This window comes from Gymnogyps californianus, chromosome 20, assembly GCF_018139145.2.
Source record: "Gymnogyps californianus isolate 813 chromosome 20, ASM1813914v2, whole genome shotgun sequence".
In the NCBI taxonomy this organism is placed as follows: domain Eukaryota; kingdom Metazoa; phylum Chordata; class Aves; order Accipitriformes; family Cathartidae; genus Gymnogyps; species Gymnogyps californianus.
The window spans coordinates 6935747-6956413 of NC_059490.1; the positions used below are offsets into that span (position 1 = coordinate 6935747).

General features: G+C 55.6%; 2 protein-coding genes across 2 annotated transcripts in view; one reads left to right on the forward strand and one right to left on the reverse strand.

The window, feature by feature from the left end:
• The window catches only part of DPH1 (diphthamide biosynthesis 1), a 16882-nt gene extending 16441 nt beyond the window's left edge, over positions 1-441 (forward strand). Inside the window, exon 8 of the mRNA XM_050909195.1 lies at positions 366-441. Within this exon, the coding sequence (XP_050765152.1) occupies positions 366-441 (76 nt within the window). The remainder of the gene's footprint in view (positions 1-365) is intronic.
• The window catches only part of SMG6 (SMG6 nonsense mediated mRNA decay factor), a 97845-nt gene continuing 77615 nt past the window's right edge, over positions 438-20667 (reverse strand). The window contains exons 14-15 of the mRNA XM_050909196.1: positions 983-1159; positions 438-473 (exon numbers count right to left, since the gene is read on the reverse strand). Coding sequence (XP_050765153.1) covers positions 438-473; positions 983-1159 — 213 coding nt within the window. The remainder of the gene's footprint in view (positions 474-982; positions 1160-20667) is intronic.

Consider the following 20667-nt stretch of genomic DNA (forward strand, 5'->3'; position numbering starts at 1 on the left):
AGAGACAAGGGCCCAGGTCTCCCACCTTACAAAGACATCTCTTGCTGCCTGGGGTTTTGCTCTGAGCCCCAGTGCAAAAAAATCACCTAAAATCTGTCCCCTGCTCAGCTGGAGCCGGCTGCTGGGACAAGGAGGGTGCCGAGCATGTTCTTGCTCTGGGCTCCTCTGACTGTCAGCTCCCTGGGGCGCACATGGCCATGGGCTACCCGGCGCCGGCAGAGGCAAGGTGCTGTCCCCTGCACGAGGTGATACCCCCTCTGGCTCTGCAGCGCCTGGCCCCGGCGCAGGGAGGGGAGCCGGAGCAAGCCTGGGCAGCGCCGGGCCACCCAGCTCCCCGCTCCCAACGCCTCTGCCCCTCTCTCCAGTTTCCCTGGCCTTTCCAACTGCAAGATTAAACAGAAGAAAAGAGTCAACCTGCAGAGCGGCTGGCAGGGCCCTTAAACACACACACGGAGCCTGGAGTGAAGCAAGGCCTACAGGAACAAGCAAGGGCAGAAAAACAAGAGTTGAATTCCTTAATCACATCAGGATGTGAGAGGCAGGGGAGGGACGGGGCGCCAATGTCAGCTCTTCCTGTACGTGTGCTGGAGGCTGGAGCTCAGGCCTCCGCCACAACGAGCTCCACGGCTATAAACTTGATCCTGAAGCTGAACCCTGACACCCCCTCGCCCACCTCCTCTCCCAGGGCCGCGGCGCTGCACGTTATTAAAGCTCCCCCCGCTTCGGGTATGAAAAAGCAGCATCTGGAACTCATAGCAGCGTGCAAGATAGAGGCACGCGGGCTGGACTGGCAGGAAAGGGCACGAGCGAAGTACACTCGGGAGACAAGGGCTGTGCACCATTTGCCCCCCCCCCGCCCACCCCCATAAAATGCACACGCAGCTACGCCGGCTATAAATAGCGGGAGCTGCAGGGCAGGCAGAGGCTGGGCCCCACAGGGGTGATTCTTCCTTCACCGAGGCGCGCTCTTCCCGCACGGTACCTGATCTTCCAGTTGTTTTCCCTCTTGGCTTCCCATTTCCTTTCCCATGGCGTCTGGGACGGGTGCCACTGACACATATTTTCCACCCTTGAATGCCAGCAAAGGCTCTTCTTGTCCACAAAGGGCTTCCAGGAAATACTTCAGAACTGTGACCCTCTTGCAGTCGGCTGCAATAACCTACGGGGTGAGGACGAGGGGGTTGGGGAGAGGGAAAGGAAAACAAAGTCAGTGCAAAGGGGAGGCGGATGGGCAACGGCCAGGGGGAAATGTTCGGGGCTAGAAGGCCCGGTGGGATGCAGGCAGCACTGCACAGCACCGCGGGGATGTGCAGTGTGCCTCTCTTCTTCTAAACAGGGATGGAAGGGGTTTGCCCATGCCTCGTAGCCCACTGTCCCCAGGGAAAAAGAGGCAGGCGAAGTCAGGACATCCAGCACCGATCTGTGTCCTGTCCTGCCCCCTCTGTGCACCGCAGGGCTGCTGGGGGGCAGCCAGCCCCCTGCCCAGCCCCACTGAATGGGGGAAAGTCCTGCTGAAGCATGAGAGATGAATGATGTGGCCTATCCTTACTGTTTTGTTTCGGCTCCATCGCCAGATTCCCCCCCCAAAAGCCGGGGAGGGATGCAGGTGTGAGAGCGGGCGGGTGGGGGCATTTGAGAAAAGCCGAGCCCCTCCTTGTCTCCAGCCCGACCGCATCCCACGGGCCCATCTCACAGACCAACTGGGGAGCCCCGTCAGGGAGGCTGGGACGGATCTGGCCAGAAGGAAACTCAATAGCTTGGGTAATTATCCAATTTATGAGGCTCTCAAATGGAGTTTCCAGAGCATGGGAGCCCGGTGCCTCCGTGGCCCCGTCCCGCACGGCACAGCCTCTGCCGGCGCCTCCGCCACCACTGGCCTCGGCTCAGACCTTGTCCCCTCACAGCGGGGCTCTGCACCTGCAGAGCTCTCCCCTGGTGCTTCCTGCTGACCGGTGTCACCCCTGGGGAGCAGCAGATTTACGGGGAGAAAGTCAGCAAACGGGGGCTAGAAGTGCTACATGCTACGGAGACAAAGTCCACGTTGATGCCCAAGTTCCTCCTGCCCCTGCAAACCACCCTGGTTTTGCTCTGCTCGCACAGAGCAAAGCAGCCTCAGAGACCCCCATCCCAAAAGGGTCCCCGCAGGCTCCCAGGACCGGGATCCCGAAGCTGGGGAGAGGGCCAGACCCCATACAGGTGACTGAACCAGGCGCCTCGCAGCCAGGGATGCTGCCTGCTCTCCCCCTGCACGTTCACACCGTGCGATACCAATGCCAGACGCCCCAGCCCCGGCTTGGCGGAGACCGGCTCATCACCCTGCCGTGCCGGCGGCAGTGCGTGCCCTGGACGGGGCTGTGTCACGGCGAGCGGAGGGCTGGCAGCAGCATGCGGCCCTGCTGCACCAGGCTGCCGTGAGAGGAAACTTCTGCTCTTCCACAAAGCTGCCAGTTTCCTCTCTGCGGGCTAATTTTAACCACTGTGTCGCTGTAGTGCGTGTCAAAAACCTGACCCTCTTCTGACCTCCAACCTCCCACCCCGGCTACTGCCTGAGCGAGGCACCCTCATGCACCAGCAGCCGGGGCCGCCTCCGTTTGAAGCTGCCCCTCTGGGATCCTGCGTCCCCCCTGTACCTGCACCGACAGGCCGAGGGGGAGGAGAAGCCCCTTCCTCCCCGCAGGAGGCGGTCGCTGCTGCGGAGAGGTGGTGCGAGCAGGGTGATCGCAAGAATGTAATATTTCAGGGAGCAAGGGACCCGTAACCACCGATTCTGCTCCTAAAAAATATGTCCTATGGGACAGAGGTGAGCAAAGGACAAGGTGTCGCAGGCTGAGCAGCCCCTGGAGCAGGTCGGGCTGCTGGGGACCCTCCTTCCCAGGAGAGCCCTCTGCTGCTTGGGACATCCAGCCAGGAGCAATCCCGGCAAGTGTCACCGCAGGAACATTTCCATCCTCCTGGCTCTCCTTTAGGAACGATTCTGCACAGGGAAAAGTCAGAAGGAAAGAGAACAAGAGCAAAGTGGGAATGGCTGTCATGGGAAACATCCCTCCTGAGAGCTCTGGGCTGCAGCGGCCACAGGGGAAGTGGTGGAAACCTCACCGCCTGCTTCATCTCCAGCTCGACGGGCTAACGCCGCGGAGACCCAGCCTGACTCACACGGGGTGACTTCAGCCCAGGGGTTTTCCAGTCCCGGTATCTGCAGTTCCCTTGTGCCCAGGCTGCTGGGCGAGCGAAGCGCCTGCCACTGCCGGCACAGCTGCGGGGATGTGCCTGTGGCAGCACCGGGGGCTGAGCCCTGCTGCCAGCAGCCACGTGCCATGGGATGCCAGGATGCAGCCAACAGCAGCAGCATCGGGGAAGGGGATGCAGGAACTGTCTGGCTAGGTGGGGAAGAGATGGGCACCGATCCTGACACCATTCCCGAGGGATTTCTCAAGACACCTCCAGAAATAAAAGCCATCACATCTAGTTTAGGACCCATGAGGTTTTCATGTATGCATGAAGGGCTGGGTGCTGACACAGCTGCAGCTCAGCCATCTCCGCACAGCAAAGGCTTAAATCTCGCTGTCAGAGCCTCCTGGATTGGGAATGATCAGGCATGTTGCAGAATAGCTCCCTTCACCCACGGCTGGGGCTGGGGACAAGGGCAGGTGGGTTCGCTCCTTCCTCCCCTGAAGAAAAAACAAGTAGGAAACACCAGATTTCCTGCCAAGCCAGCACAGCCCAATACTTAAATTCAGCTCATCTGCTGGGGAGAAAAGAGCCCAACTGAAGGCCCATGACATAATGCCACAGCAACTCGTCTCATGAACACATTTTTCCAGCCCACATGAATGAAAAACAGGGAAGGAGCAAATGCTCTGCACACCCCCGTCACGTGCAGCCCTGCTCGAGGAGGACGCGGCAGAGATCTGGGCTGCCGGCAGCCAGGCTGGCCCCAGCACGGGGCAGCCCAGCCTCTGAGATGCTGGGAAAGAAGTGACCTGTGACTGGCACCCAGGTCTCTCTCGAACAGCGGAGCGGGACCTTGCGTGCCGCAGAGCAACCCGCTTTTGTCAGAAACTTCCTGTTTCGGAGTGGAAACGCGAGTGCCCACAGCAGCGCTGGGATGCCCGGGGCAGCGGGGATGGCCACGAAGGCGCTTGCCGGCTCACGTGGCAATTCCTCGCTGCCGGAGCGGAGCACGGTGAGGACGTTGGGAGCTGTGCCCACCCTTCCCGAAGGAATGGTCAAGTACAAAATGACACCGTGTCGATGTATTTGGTGATGTGGCGGCAGACACCCTGGCCCCGGCGGGGAATACAGCCGCCCCGCGTGCCCTTCCCCCTCCAACCATGCACTGAGACAGCAGGAACTGAAAGCCTGGCTTCAAGTCATTGCTGGGTATTAAAATAGGCCTGACACGCACGCAGCCGCTCTCAAAGGAAAACTGAAACTGAGAATTGCTGAAGTGGTCTGGTGCCCCCGTCCGTGACCTGGGCTCAGTTCCCCAGAGGCGTGAGCAACCAAGGCATCGCTGAGCCCCTCGCCACTGCGGTGCCTCTCGGGGACACGTGGCTGGGGACCAGGCGCGGGGCAGAGGTGGCTTCGGCTGCAGCAGCCCCGATCGCCAGCCTGATTTCATCAGGCCCGGAGACGAGAGGTTTCTAATCTCCTGCTGCATCAGACAGGCTAACCACCAGCTCCCAGCACCAGCCACCCACTGGCGGGCTGGCGGCTGCTAGGGCATGCTGACGAGACTCATTAGCGCTGCGACTGCTAATTCATGGGTCATACATTAACATACTAATCATTGAGTAAGACACAGCAGGACACACATTAACACACACTAACGCCTGTAGAGACCCACTGGGCTGCGCATTAACTGTACCAGCTGTTGTATTTTCAAAGCCACTTTGCAGTGCCAGTGCCACCAGGATCCCACGTGTGTCACCTCCTGCCAGCGGCAAGCAGGGTCCCCAGGTCTAACGAGGGGTCCCCAGATCTAACGAAGCTGATCCCCTCTATGGCCTTGGCTGTATTTTCCCCCGCAGATAAAACAGGCTGAAGGGAAAAGCTTCCCTGAGTGCTGAGTGCTGCTCTTTAACAAGAGGAGGGCAGGGGACTCTCACATGGGGCAGCCGGCACCTGGCCCAAAGGAGACGCAGCCCCAACGCCAGCACGTGTCCTCCAGGAGATTTAAGGGGAGGGAAGGGACTCTCTCTGAGAGCTGTGAGTGCTGTGCCCAGGGGGACACGTGCACCTGGTGCTGGTGGGGTGACACCACCAGAAACCAGCCACGGTCTCGCTTTGGGTCAGAGGCACACCTGGAGCTGGAGGGGACAGCCACTCTGCCCCCCTGCCTCGGCCCCGCCGGCCCTTCTGCTCCGTACACGGCTCTCCCGCAGCTAAGCAAATCGCTGTCACACCCACCGCCGCCTTCAATCAACTTTTACAACTTGTTAATTTTACGCAGAGTCCTAAAGAGCAAATAACTGGGAGGCAGGAATGCAGACTCCTTCAGCTAGTCCAAAGAGCCTCCGGCAGCCAAGTCAGCTGGCCAGGGGAGCCCCGCTCAGCCGCGGGGACCTGCCACATGCCGGGGGGGGGGAATTGATCCGGAGAAGGCTGCCCCATGCCCGTGGCAGCCTCTGGCAATGCCACGCTGCTGCTGGCAGTGTGCAGAGGGACCCCGGCAGCTTCTCTCTCGGCAAAACCTTAGACTCCACAAGCAAACAGGTGGCAGCGGCTTTGGAGAAGGGTTTGCTTGGAGGACGGGCTGCCATTGCCGGCTCTGCATTCCTGTGTGCGAGGGGGAGACACGAGCACATCCTGACAGCTGGATTCAGAAGGGGAAAAGGACATGAGAAGTTTGAGTCATAGCACGGAGAGAGATCCCATCCCAGATTCGGAGATGGGAACAGGATAGGACCGGGACTCAGAGCCAAGCTCCAGCACGATCCAGCATGGGGATAACACTGTTTTTGCCACATCGGTTTAAACATGGCTTAGCTGAAGTAGCTGAACGATGCTGAAACCAAGTGAGCCCCAAACAATCTAAACCATGCAGCGTCTACATGGCCCAGCTGAAACATTTGCACTGACCCTGACAAAACATCCACGCAGGCCGTGGCTAAATACCTCCCAGTGCCCTGTGCCGCCTCCTCCCATCCCCGGGGAGCCAGCTCGGAGGGCGGCCCAGCGCGCTGGAGGAGGAGCGCAGGGGAAAGCTCCCAGTTTGGTCTCATCCCTTCTGGGTTTTCATCTCACAGGCTCGCACAAAAGCTGGGCTGGGTTTAACCCTGGACTTATCACAGCCCAGCTTCTCTGGGCTCGTTCCCCAGCCAGGATGCAGCCCGAGGAGCCCCTCGCCCTGGCCAGCCCCAAATACAGTTTGGCCACCTGGGTAGGGAGGACCAAAGCGTCCATCGCTAGGGGCTGCTGGGCAGCAGCATTCGCAGCTGGATCGCAACCCGGGTTTCTGAGCTGAGAGCTGACTTCAGCCACACCTTCTCTCAGAGAAACTTCTGATTTCGACTAACCCCACAAGCAGGCTCAGTGGACGCGGCTCCCACATGCCTGCAACTCTGTGCATGACCCGAGAGAGCAACCGTGGCTGCAACGGGGCCCAAACCAAGGCACCATTGGCTCTGATGTATCTCGCTGCTGCCCTGGCTCTGCAGGACCCAGTGCCAGCATGGGCAGTGCCTAGCACCAACCAGACAGCATGCATGGGGAAAGGATCCACCCCATCCATATCTGATGCTCCATCACAGCAGAGAGGTGCATCAGAAGACACCCAGGGAAGACAGAGAAGCTCAGAAGAACCACTCCAGTTGCTCTTCCCCATTGCCACTGCTGGAGAACCACTTTCTCTGCAAAGCAGGGGCTCCCCAAAGCGAAAGTGTAGCCATGTCTTAGCCAACCTCTCTCCCAGCACCCTGTCTTGCAGAGGCATGGCTCCAGCCTCTGCACTGGGGCACACTGTCTCAGACGAGTCATCGGAGCAGGTGTGCTCTCCGGCTGGCAAACGCCTCCGTCTTTCCAACCCTGGCCACGTAGCTCAGCCATGACTGGCCTTTAAAACTGGAAAGCAGCATGGAAAGGGAGCCAACTGCCCACCATCACTAAGGTTTGCTGGGCTAAGATCAGCCTTGCTTGTCCCACGCAGTGATGCAGAGAAGACGCACGGATGATATAAAGGTGCAAAGCAATAGATCTGAGCTGAGTCATCCAATTCTTGGTGCCAGAGATCAGAAGAAGCCCCGAGTAGCCTGCACAGATTCCTACCATGAAGGTCCTCAAACTGCACCCAAGGCACTGGTACCCGTCGCCACTGGCAGCTGTAGGACATGAAGGTGAGACCCAGCGATGTGGGGCAAGCTGTAAGCAATTCTGGGGCTTGGAGCCTGCTCTCAGCAAGCCCTCCCCAGACGAGGGGATCCCTGCACCGGCACGCTGAGGGAGTAGCCCTCCCCAGAGCTGTCTGTCTGCCAGGGGCCAGTTCTCTCTCCCTGACTGGCACCTAGTGGCTGTGGGGCAGGAATACAGACTGAATTTTTACTGATCTAGGCCAGAAGACACTTAAAACCCCGTATGGAAACCCCACGCTGCCACGGGTCCCAACCTACATCCCTGAAACCCTTTGTGCTGCAGCACAGCCTGGCACTGCCCTACAAAACATCTCACAGCTCCTCCAGACTCTCAATGCAGCCAGCTCCTCTCAACTCTTCCCTTCCTTGGTGATGGCTTATCACGGGGTTGGGGAAGGCTGTGTGTCCACCCCAAAATACATCTGCGGGTGCTGCAGGAACCTTTTGTGACTTGTGTGGAAGAGTCAACACCAAAGTCACCTGAAGCAGTGATGGAAAGCCATCCTCCAGACCCCTCTCAAGCTCCTGTGCCCAGGATGACCTGGAGGGCTGGCTCCAGCCCAGCCCAGGACCAACTGCTCCTCTGAAGCGTGAGGAGCTACTCAGCCCAGAGGGGAAAGTTTCTGATGGTTTCCAAACCAAGCTTTTGGCTTTCACTGATGCTTGGAAAGACTTGCCCTGATGTCTTATTCACCTGTTAAATGTGCTAAAGAACCTTTTTGTCAGTTCGTCTCTCCAGTGAGCAGCAGTGCTTGCAGTAGGGAGCAGTTGGCTCCAGGCTGCATTCGACACCTTGTAGGCAGGAGGCGGGTGGTCGGCTTATTTAATTTTACCCCCACCAGCCCATTCTGACTGGGCAGCAGCAAAAAGAGAGAAAAGCACGACTTTAGCCTGGGTGAGAAGTCCCAGAGAAGATGATGGGGTACAGGAGGTCTCTGCAGAGTGATGGAGATGTTTCATCTGGTTTGTGAGTGTGGCTCCTGCCTGGTTCTCATTGTGTCCTCAGGCATCGCTGCCAACAGTTCAGCGAGAGCTACGGGCTCCCCATTGCAAAACGTTGCCTCCAGTAAGAGGAATCTCTGCAGGAATTTTCAGTGGAGAAAGCATTTGCTTCCACCCCCCGCGGCCACACGCCCCAGCGCCGGGCAAATTGATCCCTGTAGCTGTGAAATATCTGGGGCACTTCTGCTCTCCGAGGTGAAGCCTTGAGCACAGGACCACACGTTTCAACTGTTTGTTGGGAGAACAAGGGGCTAAAAAAATCACAGATTTGAAAGAGGCCTGTGAAAGAGGCAGATGACTCCAGGAGAAACAGCGAGTCAGAGCCAGGGACTCCCTGTTATAGCCATCTTGATGCCCTCCTCTCTCCCACCCCAGCTCCCAGCACGTCCCCAAACTTCCCGGGCAAAAAAAGAGAAAAATTCAGGCCATAGAGTAAAGCCAAGACAAGTCCAAAGGAGCCTGCTCTGCTTCTCCCTTGCAGATCCTACTGGAACACTAACCAGGGAAGACAAGTCCCTGAAAGCCTGCCCCAAGCCCGTGGTCCCAGGCTGGGGAAGGACGAAGGCAAGATCCGTATCCTCAGCGAAGCCAATATGGCACCACCGTCAGCTTTCGCAGGGCATGGGCTGTTCTGCCTGCTGCGAGAGCCTCCAGTCTTTTCCTTTTCAGGGACTGGGGGAATTTATTTCCTCTGCCATTTCGGAGGATGCCTGCCTTGCCAGAGATTGTTTTGCAGAGTTAAGAAAGATAAGAAAGTGGTTAGCAGGCTTTTTGGTGGAGGAAGGGAGGATTGCTTAGTAAGGGAAAGGGGACCGCTCTGCTCTCGGCAGACACACGCTGCCCTTCCTCTGAGGCCACCGCTCCAGGACACGCTGGCGTTGGGGACAAGGCTGGTCCGTCCCCACACCTCTCCACCCCCGGCGTTTCTCGGGTACATCTGCTTGTGGGGCCACGCTGTGCTGGTGACCAGAGAAGCTGTTCCTGTGCCAGGGCTAGGATCTGTCTCTCCTGGAATTTGGGAAATGCGGCTGATGAATGTTCAATCCAACATCTCGACTGCAAATCTCAATGTGCTCTTGCAACAGTAAGAGCCCTTTTTGCAGGGTACGTGGAAAAAAAAAAAAAAGGCAGGAGCCAAGTCCAGGCTGCCCACGCTGTGGGGAAAACGCTGCGGTTATCTGGCAACCTCCCCGTTTCAGAAAGCACCTCCTGAGCGGCGGCAGGAGGGAGCTGGCCTCGCGGGGGCATTCGCACGGAGGAAGCCCTGAAGACGCACGACTCCTGCCGAGCGCGTCCGTCCCTGGCACGCCAACACGTGGGGAGGTTCAGCTCAGCCCCTCCAGACCCTGCACCCACCCCTCACCCAGGCACCCTCCGAGCAGATAAAGGCGTCGTGCACAGCAGCAGGGCCAAGCATTTTGCTCTCGCTGATAGCATGAGCTCTTTCGCAAGGACTTCCCCATGGAGACAACTGCCCCATGATTTGACCCACAGAGTAACTTGGTAATTCCTGTCCCATGGGACAAGACATCAGTGTCTGGGGTAGCAAGGGCTGAGACGGTGGGAAGTTGGGTGGTGGAAGGGAAAGAGTTACAACACAGGACCGGGGGAGCGGGGATGAGGTGCTACCATACAAAAATAGCAAAAACTGTGCAAACCAGAGCTCACCCTTACAGCATCCACCTGCCCTGCCCGCACTGTCCACCTCTCCCCCTTCCAGCATGACCTCTGCTACAGGCAGCGAGGAAACCACAGCATTAGCTAGTAACACCCACGGCATGGTGGACTTCCATCCCCGGAGGTGTTAACAGGCCGCCGCGTCCCTCGCAAACCTGACTTCTGACCTCCGCAGCGGGAGGGAGAGGAGAGGTAAGAGCTGCAATATTCTGCCTGGTCCTGGCAGAGCCGGTTGGGAAGCCGTTTCTGTGAGTTTACACAGCTTATACGTTCTCTGTGCAGTTCCTGGACGCCTTCCATCGCAGATGAGAGTTTTATGTTGAATTTTAAGTTTGACCACAAATATTTAAACTTCCTTGGACCACAAATGCTGTATCTTCTTTGTGGTTTAGTTGGCACCAAATGAGTATTTACAGATCCCTATATGTCTGTCTGTCATTTAAATATCTCGCGGAGGTGCCAAAGGCTTCAAAAGTGGAGGGGCTCCTCAGGCAGACCCCCTGATTCTCCCTCTCTGCCCTTCATTACTCGGTGCAGGCAAAGGAGAGGTGCAGACGCTGGCCAAGCCCTTGCAGAGGGCACAGCTGCTGCTGGTCTGAGCATTTCATACTTGCACTCTATTTAGCTTGCTTTTCAGAGAATGTCATCTGAGATCCCACTGTAACTTCCACAGCTTTTTGCCCTGGTGGATATTTGAACTGGGATGAAAGTCTTTGGAATTTTCTCCTCTTCTTTTAGGAAACTGAGTCTACAGGAGACTTTTAATGAGAACCACTAAAACCTCCTAAAGCAGCACAGCTCCCACCTGGCCACTACTCGCAGCCTCCCCACGGGTGTTTTCACTTCCTCAAACACAAGCAATTCTCAGAGGGTGACAATCCTGACCTGCTGAACTGGGACCCCGCTCTAGGGAAACTGGTTAGAGTGGTTAGTCTCACTGGCAGAATGGTACCGAATGCAGGGAAGGCCATTCAGCCAGGAAAACGCAATCAAATAAACACCGTAAAAGGTCCCTCCTAAGCACTCCGTGCCAAGGGAATTCGGCATTGCCATTGCACGGAGCTGGATGGGGAGCAGAGAGCTGAGGGCCCCTGAGCTGACAAGCAGCCGGGTGGGCGAGTTACGGGGAGCGGCAGCCCAAAATCTGAGTTAATGCGCGCACGCCGGCTCAAGTCAGGTTGTGTGTGTTTCATTTCCTTCAGACTTTTTAGTCTAGGACACAAATTGGATGCTTGCCCCGCTGATTTTAGGGGAACTTTAGAACACGTAGCGGTGTGGTAGATGCTGCTCCTGCAACGCTGCTTTTACCACCCCAGGGACCCAAGCCACTGGCCGGTCACAGCAGCACTCGAGGAGCTCTCCCGCACGTCCCACCATCCCTTGGGACCCCCAGAGCAATTGCGTGCCCGGGGCAAAAGCTCCAGCAACGGCTGCCCACATCAGAGGAAACAGATACCTGAGTCAGAGCAATGCGATGAGAAACCTCCACTCTGCAAACCAGAAACCAGACTGAGCAACGTCAGCGGCAAGCTGCCCCACCGCTGCTCCGCACGCCTCGCCAGCCCCGGACGCTGCTGGGGAGCTCGGGGCACTCCAGCTCCCCTCAACTTTGGAAGCTGAAAGAGAAGCAGCTTTGCTTTGAACTATCAAGCAGGCAAAGCCTATGTGAAAGGGCAGCTAGCGGGGCCGGGGCTGGGGCTGCCGCATGCAGGGAGGAGTTCCTCCGACCGTCGGCTCCTCCGTCGGGGCTGCCGCTAAATTCCCTTGAAAACAGAGGGTGGGGATACGGAAGGCAATGTAATAACACCAGAAAAATGCCACCACAGCTCAGTCAGCTGCAACACCACAGCCCTAGAGATATTAGCAATACTGGCATTTCCACCCACCGCAAGAACCACACTGGCAGCGCGCTCCCGGCAGCTCAGGGCAGGGCGGGAAGCAGCTCACACCACTTCCAGCAGCCACTTCAGGGAGGGACAAATGCTGTATTTTGCTTTACAGCGAAATGCTGCCACTTAGGGGACTCCCGATGACGTTCTTGTGCCTGAGAGCCCATGTCCTCTTCGAGGAGGGGCTGCTCCGAGTGAGACACGCTCCATTAGCCTACCAGAGAGGTAACTTTATGCACTGGATGCGAGCTCCAGCCCGTGCGGATCCTGCTCTGCCTCTAAGGCAGCAGCGAGCACAGCTCTGCTACTTATACCCAATACTCAGCTCTTTTGGCAGACGATTAATGGCCTGAGTCTTGCAGTCGCTTGCTTCCAGCCAGGCCGAGAGCTGCAAACACACCTAGGGAAGGGAAGGAGGAATTGGAACGGCGGCTTGTCGGGGAGAGGAAAACTATTCGCTGCGTCTTTGTTTTCTGCAGAGCTCCTCCTCCCGGGAGCGGGATGCTGAGCACAGAGCAGGGCCCCTGCCCCGAAACGGAGGAGCTGAACCAGAACAATAGGGTGGGGATTCTGGATGGGCCCCGACAAGTGGGGTGGGCTGGAGCGGGGGCACCGATCCATCCTTTTGACTTCATTCACACTTACAGCTGCATTAGAGACATTTCCTGAAAGCACAGTAGGAAGAGAGGGGTATTCGCTCACTCCACCCTCCATCTAACACTGTCCTTGCGATCCAGCCGTGCACCGAGAGCCAATTTTGGCCTCTGGCAGAGCTGCAGGCCAGACATTACAAGCGCTGGTGTGAGCAGCACAGGTCCCCACCCGATGAGCAGCACACAGACTTGGAGCAGAGAGGAGGGGTGCTGCAGCCAGCGAAAAAAAAAAAAAAATTCAATGTAGGGAAACGCAGAGCATTTGAGCATGTCCAAGGTGGCCCTGAAGTTGACAAGGAGGTGTCAAGAGTGGGATCTGAACGTTTGGCTTCGGGACAAGGAAAGGTGCAGCCACCAGCCGATGCCACACGAAAGGAGACAGAGCTCCTCCCGCAGAAGAAAGGAGGGAAGCGACAGCCGCGCTGCACGGGGGCCTTGAGGCAGGATTCGTGCCACAACGCTCCCACCCCGGGGCGACCGTATCGCCGTGTCTACAGCATGTCATCTCCCGACGATGCCCCATGACCTGCAACGCGGAGCAGAGGACTGAAAACAGCGCGGTGAGCCCTGTGCCTGACTCACCACAGCCCGGGAGCCCGTGCATCCCCAGCGCATCGTGATCCTGCATGTGGAGCCTGAAAAACAACTTTTTTTCTTTTTCTTTTTTTTTTTTTTTTGCTAAAAAACAAAAAACCAGCCGCCCTCCTCCAAATCTGGAGTTACTCAGCCTGACTCACACCAAGGCTCTCCTGGCTCTGCCGGCAGAGCCTGCACGTACCTGGAGCGGGCTGTGCAGGCTGTGCCGGTGATACCCGCCGGACCACACACCTGGAGCTGCGGCACTTCCCTGAGTGCCTGTGACACGAGCTTGCTGCAGGCAAGCTAATTATTTTCAGCTTCAAACTTCAACCATTTTTGGTGACTCCCCGAATAAAATTAAATAAATAAATGGAGACTATATATATATATTTTTTTTTTTTTAAATGGGAAAAGTATTTCTTTCATTCTCCCATAACACAAATCCAGCAAACATGAAAAACATGAACCCAAACCAAAGCTCAGACATCACATCTGGGGAGAGACCAAGCATGGAAAATTTTAATCCAAAGGTTAATGTTTGGGAAGCTCCGAGTGTGTGAAAAAAGGGGTTAGATGGGTGCTGCTCCGCGGCTCGAACAGTTGTTGCCGCCAAGTGGCGGCTTTCAAACGGTGCCTGCCTGCCCCAGCCCAGGCACTCGGGGTCAGAAGCTAAAATAGAAAACAACTGAAATCATTGCAAGAGAACAGTCAGATCAGATGCTGGAAAAGCCAAGCAAGGAAAGAGCCAGCAGCATAAAATGCAGCTCGAGCCCTGTGACTGGAAACAGCCTCCTGACTTGCCATGGGTGAATCGCACCAAACCACATGGCAGCGGTGGCCCTTGCCACCCTCTCCTGCTCCCCCGAGCTCTCCTGTGCCACCTCCGCAGCTTCAAGATCCCTTGACAGCCTCTCCTATCCCAACTGTCACCTCCATCTCCTCTGCTCGCTGCTTTGCAGGATCACACTCCAGTGGTTATCACATCTTGGGTTTTTTTCCACCCAGCAGCCTGAAACTTCACCCTTCTCACCCACAACCACCACCTCCTGCCCAAGCACAGAGCACCCTGCTCTTCACCTTCACCCCAGCCGATACACCTCCCTGTACCTGCCCAGAGCAGCGTTTCTCTGCTCCCTCCTGCCTTGCACCCTGAGCTGCTGGGCTCCCATACCCCACTCCCGCTGCACATCTGCCCTCTGAGCTCGTCATGCCCCCGTTTTCCCCACATCCTGCCTTCAAAATGCCTTTGTCTTCATCTTCTGCATTAGATTATGCCCTTTCCAGACTGCTCCTTCCAGACACTAGAAATCTCTCTCCCCCCAGCTATAACAGAATAGCATCCTAATTGCCTTTGTTAGGGACGGGGCCATGCTTGTAAAATTGCCACGTCTGCTTGCAGGGTCGTATCAGCAATAACAATAGCTTAAAAGCTACACGAGTTATAGCATCGAGTGCTCCCACACTTAACTAAACACAAAGAGAAGGGACCATATGTCTGCAAAGGCAGCCATGTCAGGTGGGTCGGAGCCCGGCTCCCCGGGGGTGGGAAGGGAAGGCACGGCACCAGCAGGCGTGAGAGCATCCGGCAGAGCCGCACTGCTCGCTGCGGCTTATTTACAGCATCCAGAGGGATGCCGGATGGGATGCTTCCTGGGATCAGCCAGGGCAGAGCTGCTCCCTAAGGTAGCAGAGACGGGCTTCAAAGAGCTGCAGCATCCCTGCCCACGGGCTGGGCTCTTCTCCCAAGTGCACGCTCGCCAGGAGAAGAGCTGAGCCGCTTCTCCCCTTGCACGGCCAGCAGCCTCGCCTCGCTGCCCGCTGTACCCTGCCTGGCCTGGGAGCAGCCCCAGCTCCCGGCCCTGCTGCATCTGCCCACCCAGGGGTGCTCGGGAGGAGCAGAAAGCTGGAGTCTCTCCCAGACACAAGGAGACAAAGCAAGCTCCATCCTGGGCTGAGATGGACCGCTTTGCATCAGTGGAGAGGTCCACTCATGCGAGCGTACCTGAGTCACTATGGCTGGCAGGCCATCGCCACCTCCTGCAGGTCTCTAGAGTGCCACTTAGCAAGCCCAGTAGCTTCTTCCCAGACAAGTGCTTCCTGGAGCCACGGGAAGGTTTGATTTTCAGTACGTTGCTGAGGGATGCAACAGAAAACGACTGTGTCCTGCTGCAGAGGGAGGAGGAGAGTGACATCTCCCAAATAGTTGGGATGTCATACACTGCTCCCCCCAGGACGGTGGTGCTGACCAGAGAAGCACGATAAGGAGGAGAGTTTGGATGGATGACGGGGTTCAGCTCCAAAGATGCTAATTTTGAATGGGCACAAAGCTGCTCAAGATGTCAGGCACAACCAGGCTGCTGGGGGACACACAGATACTGGCCAGAGAAGGGGAGAGGGGCGATTGTCAGTTGTTAGCAGAGAATCTCTGCAAAAAGATGGGGAAAACATAAAACAGTGCACAAAAATGTAAATGGTCCTTTAACAAACCATTGGATAACCCAGCTCCAGACCAATTTTGTGTGTATAGTGCCTCGCTTGGCTGAGACAGGACCCCAAAATCCAGGCACCTCTCATGTAGCTCCCTGACCACACTCCTCTCTCTGCAAGAAGAAACCTAGATGTGCTCACGACTAACTGCAGAAGCATGGAGATAAAGACGAAAAGAAGAAAACAGAAGTGAGGTTGAGAGAAACACTAGGAATCTCTGTAGACACCGAACGTTTCTCTAAGCTTAGCCCAGAAAAAGGGTTCTGCAAAGAAAACATGCAAAGCACCTCTGTCCGGGCTGGGGAGGGGGCTGCAGGGGAAGGGCTGACGGGAACGACGATGCCAAGAGAAGACCCCGAGGAGGAGATGAAGGGAAACCATGGCAGGGCTCATCTGCAAAGGCAGGGGAAGTGTGTGATGAGAAACACAAGCAGAACTGGCTGGCAAAGACAGGGCTCAGGACTGGGCTCCCTCGGGGTTCGTGCTCGCGGAAGCGTGTGCTAGCACGCTCAGAGGAGTCCCAACAAAGGACAGGCAGGCGTGCTCCAGCTGCCCATGGACCATAGCTCCTGCTCTGCGCTCTTCAGCCCTCCAGCCAAGGGGGAAAATGTAATCAGAGCAATTTCTATTAGCAAGAATATAAAGACTTGGAACCTCTGGGCTGTCTCTTGACAACTAATTAATTACCAGGTAGCATCCCCTTGAAGCTGCCAACACAGCACGCACAAGTTCCAGCATGATTTAGGGAGAGAGATGAACTTTACAATAAACTCTAGAATTTTACTTCATCTCCCGCCACCATCTGAGATCCTGGGGGAACAGGAAGGGGTGGCAAGAGGCAAACTCTGAAGCCATCTGGGATCATCATTAACTCATTCACTCATGGCCTCTGAAACAAAACGCCGACTGCGCTGTGAGCAGCAGCTTCGAGCCAGATGAGAGCTCCTCGTATTCTCAGTTTCTTAAATGCTCTTCTGCCAGTTTCTGCGAGAGGGTGCCCATTGCCTTGCAGCCCCCTCGCCTGTCCCCCAAGGCTTTGGCTGTCAGGGCAGCCAGTCTTTGAAACTATTAAGAGCAGAAACTGTATTTCAAATGGCTTTAGGTGATGTATTCTTCACTAACAGCAACAAAAAGGAGTAAGTGAAGAAGTATGTCAAGAAAGCAGAGGAAGGAAAAGGAAAAGGACAAGAGGAGATAGACAGAGTGACTGCTGCTGACATAGCTTTTACGGGAAAACACAGAAAAAAACCACAGTGGCAGAAGGTGCCGTATCTTAACCCCAGGGACCACGAGGCCTGGACTTGAGCTTATTGACCCGGCTGGTGTGGCTCTGCAGTGCCATGCCTGGCTGGTCCCTCACCTCCGACCACGTCCCACTTCTCACTGTCCTCAGCAGAGCATCCCTTTCCAGTTGATTAGTTGCTAACTGTTACGGGACTGGCACATCAGGGCGGTCATGGAGCTACGCAGTGTGTCCCCACACAACAACTACACCGTGCTGGAGGAAAGGAGTCTCCCTGCTTCAGGCAACCAAACCCTGCTGCCATAAGCCTCTCCTCTCCTCCCTTCTCTGAGCCAGGGACTAAGGGACCAAAACCCCAGACCAGCCCAGGATCATTCCCAGGAGGAGGACACAAAAGGCCAAAGGCTATCTGGGCTGCAGAGGTCGCCAAGGACAGCAGCGGACACCGCAAACCACTGCAATGTGCCAAGCTTTGTCCGGACATCTCATACAAAAAAAAGATAACGACAAACTACAGTTGAAGATCAGGATGCGTGACCTGTTGGAGAGCGCTGGGCTTGGGCAGCCAGGCCAGAAGATGATTAACTGCAAGCCCTGTGGCAGCACCATGAGGTCTGAACTGGAGACAATGCATGAACTATGGGGACATTTGGGGACAGTCATCCCAACAGTGTAAGATTTCTCAGGCTCTAGAGAGACGGGGAGATTGGAGATGCTGTTCAGCTTGGCACACGTGAACCAAACTACACAGTACACCAGGGAACATCTCAGAGGGCTGGTTTTGTCTGCACTCAGGGTGGTATGAGATTAACCATCAGCAGCATCCTGAACAGTACGGGGGGACGGTGCTAAGTTTGAGGACTGCCTTGAAGAGACATTTTACACGTGACAACTCTCCCACCTCACCACTTGAGACAACCCTGGGACCCAGCTTGTCTGGGTGGGCAGCTTTTGGGACCAGAAGCCTCCGTCTCCCTCCTCCAGGCCGCAGCTCTACCGGTGGCCGTGGATTTCTTCCTTAGACACCAGGACAGCCACAGGTCATCTTGCTCAGGTGCAAACGTTCTAGGCTAAGCCAAAACGTTTCTTTTCTTTTTTAGACTTACTTGATGTAAGTCCAAAAACTGAGATGACATCAAAGAGCCCATTGAGCAGATCCCCTCCAGAAACACACAGGGACTTTACCTGGTTAGTACAAACACAGTTCCCCTGCAGACTTCCTGGGAACAGCTGAAGCAGCATCGCACTTCAAAAACCAGCCTGCACATCACAGGGGTGGGGAGGAGCTCACTTCTGGCCCAGGATCGTTGACAACCATTTCAAAGCCCATGCAGGATCACACACAAAAATTGTCACAGCCCTGGGGGGAACAGAATTGTCTTTGTCCCCAGGAGATGGGCTCTAAAGGCAATGGCAGGGCAGGAGCTGTCACATGAAGCAGTCAAGGAGGGCATGCAGTCTGATTTAAAGGAGAGAAAGAGAAGCAGATTTAGATGAAGGAGCGATTTACCCCTCCTGGAACTGGTCAGTGATTGTTTCCCATGAGCTACAAAGAGGGACGTCCCTTCAGGATTTCAACCCGTGCCAAAAGAGTCCGTCTTCTTCCGAGGGATGGCAACTGCCAGCAGTTCTGTCCCTGCCGCAGTCCCCAGCTCGGGTCTGCCACTGGCTGGGGTCTGAGGTCACTTCCAGAGGGACGGAGGAGACCTGCAGGAGCCCAGGCTCAGCCATGGCACGGAGTGACAATCAGGAGATATGCTGCTTCCTGGAAGAACTGGAACTGATGTGCAAATAACGAGAGAAAAATGTGGGGCGAGGGAGGGTTAAGGAGAGATTAGTCTGGGGCACACTCTGGGAGATACACAATGTTAAGTATGAGGGCAAAGGAAATGAAAACTGGAAACTCAAACATAGTCAAGAATCCAATCCCAGCCTGGGCAGGAAGTTTACACTCTGCTTCTAAATATACATGTTTTTAAATCAACAAGCTTTCTTGTTCCTCAGCTCTACCGTACAACTACACAGGAGAACTAACCGGACAAAGGCACTGCCAATCTCTGCCTGGCGAGGCTTGCTGTCCACAAGTGACAAGGTATGGGTGATAGAAATCCCTGCCATGCCCCAGCAGGGAAGCGAAGGCAGAAACCTGAAGAAGCTCCGGGAGAGCAGGATTCCCAGCTCCAAGCACCCTGCTCAGCGCGTCGGCGCCCAGTCCCTCGCAGACAGACTCTCCTGTGGTCTCCAAGTGCCATGCCTGCGGACCACGAGAAGGAGAGGAAGCGATAACCTGTGAGCATGAGTCAGATGTGGTGCCTCTTTCCTTCCTGCTCTCTGGCCACTGCATTCATGCTCAGCAGTCGGATAGTCACATATTTTTTTAATTTGATATAATTATCTCCTAGAAATTACTGTACACAGCCTCTTGGGATCTAAAGCAATTAAGTGAAGATAAATTTCTTTCATGGAGCAAGCTGTCAAAGGATGAAGCAATTTCATTCCCCATTTGAAGTGGAAGCTTTGGGTCATGCATGGTTTATTTGAAACAATGCCATCACCTAAAGCTGCTGATCTTATCTGTCTCTCTCTGTCTCTCCATTTCAAACTGCTGAAGATGTGCAGCGTGGCACTGCCTGAAGTGATGACATCTGGCACCAGGCCAGCTACAGAAACAAGCTGCTCCTCCCCAAGTCTTGAGTGCAAGAGGCCAAGCATTCCTATTAAAAAGGGGGAAACCGAGGTGAAATCTGGGAAGAGCTGAAAAGTGGGAATCCTGCCCAAGGGAACAGGAGACCCATGAGCTACAGGAGGAGCGAGGTGCCTGCAGGAAGGGGCGGCACTGCCCAAGACAGGATGGGAGCACGTAGAGCATCTCCGAGGCGTAAGTCTACCAGGCTTCCTCTTCACCACCAGACTGCCCTGAAACCATCTAAACCAGGCTTCGAGGATTTCATCACGACAAGGAACAGCCCATGTGCTTCAGTCTGTATGAGACACACGACAGGACAGAAATTATATCCCGTTAGCACATACACGCTAAGTCTCCCAGAAGTTCCAGCACATTCTCGCCTGTCCTCACATTTCACCATGCCAAGATGTTTCATTTCAGACAAAAAACCATATAAAACATAACGTAACTCATTTAAATAAACCATTCTCCAAAGTGGTGTTTTTCATCCTGAAAAGGGGAGGATGGCCAGAGATGCTGTGGAGCAAAGAGTGGCCATGATGAGGGTTCTGCTGCCTCCACAGGTTAGGCACTGAAGATGCTCAGATCTTCCCAGGGGAGGAAGGCATGCTCCACACCCCACAGGACACAGGCATCAGCCCAGCCAAGCTTTGTATCCTTAAGCAACCCAAAGGTGCCACCCTGCCAGTTGAACAACTTTCACCTAACTGTTGGGAACAAAACGGCAGAGGACATCAAGAAGAACAAGTATGAATGGATCCTGAAGTCCTCCTGCATATTGCTGACAGCAAACCAGTCCCACTCATGCCACAAAAAGCCAACGCCCCTCCTGAGCATGCCGTGGGCAGGGAACGCAGAGAGCAGCGGCTGCTCACATGGACTGCATTTCTGTCGTCTCATCCGAATCATTTATGCAACCTTCAGAAATGCTGCCCTGGGCATTCAGTCTTTAAACCACCCAAGAGCTACACAAGACTTTCACTGACACAGAATTAGGCAGGTAGTGGCCTGGAAATCAGGCTCCAACTTTCCCACAGCGATGGCCAGCTACTGCATGGGAGACGGTTCCCTGTCGCAGAGGCGAGCAGCGCACCGTGACTTG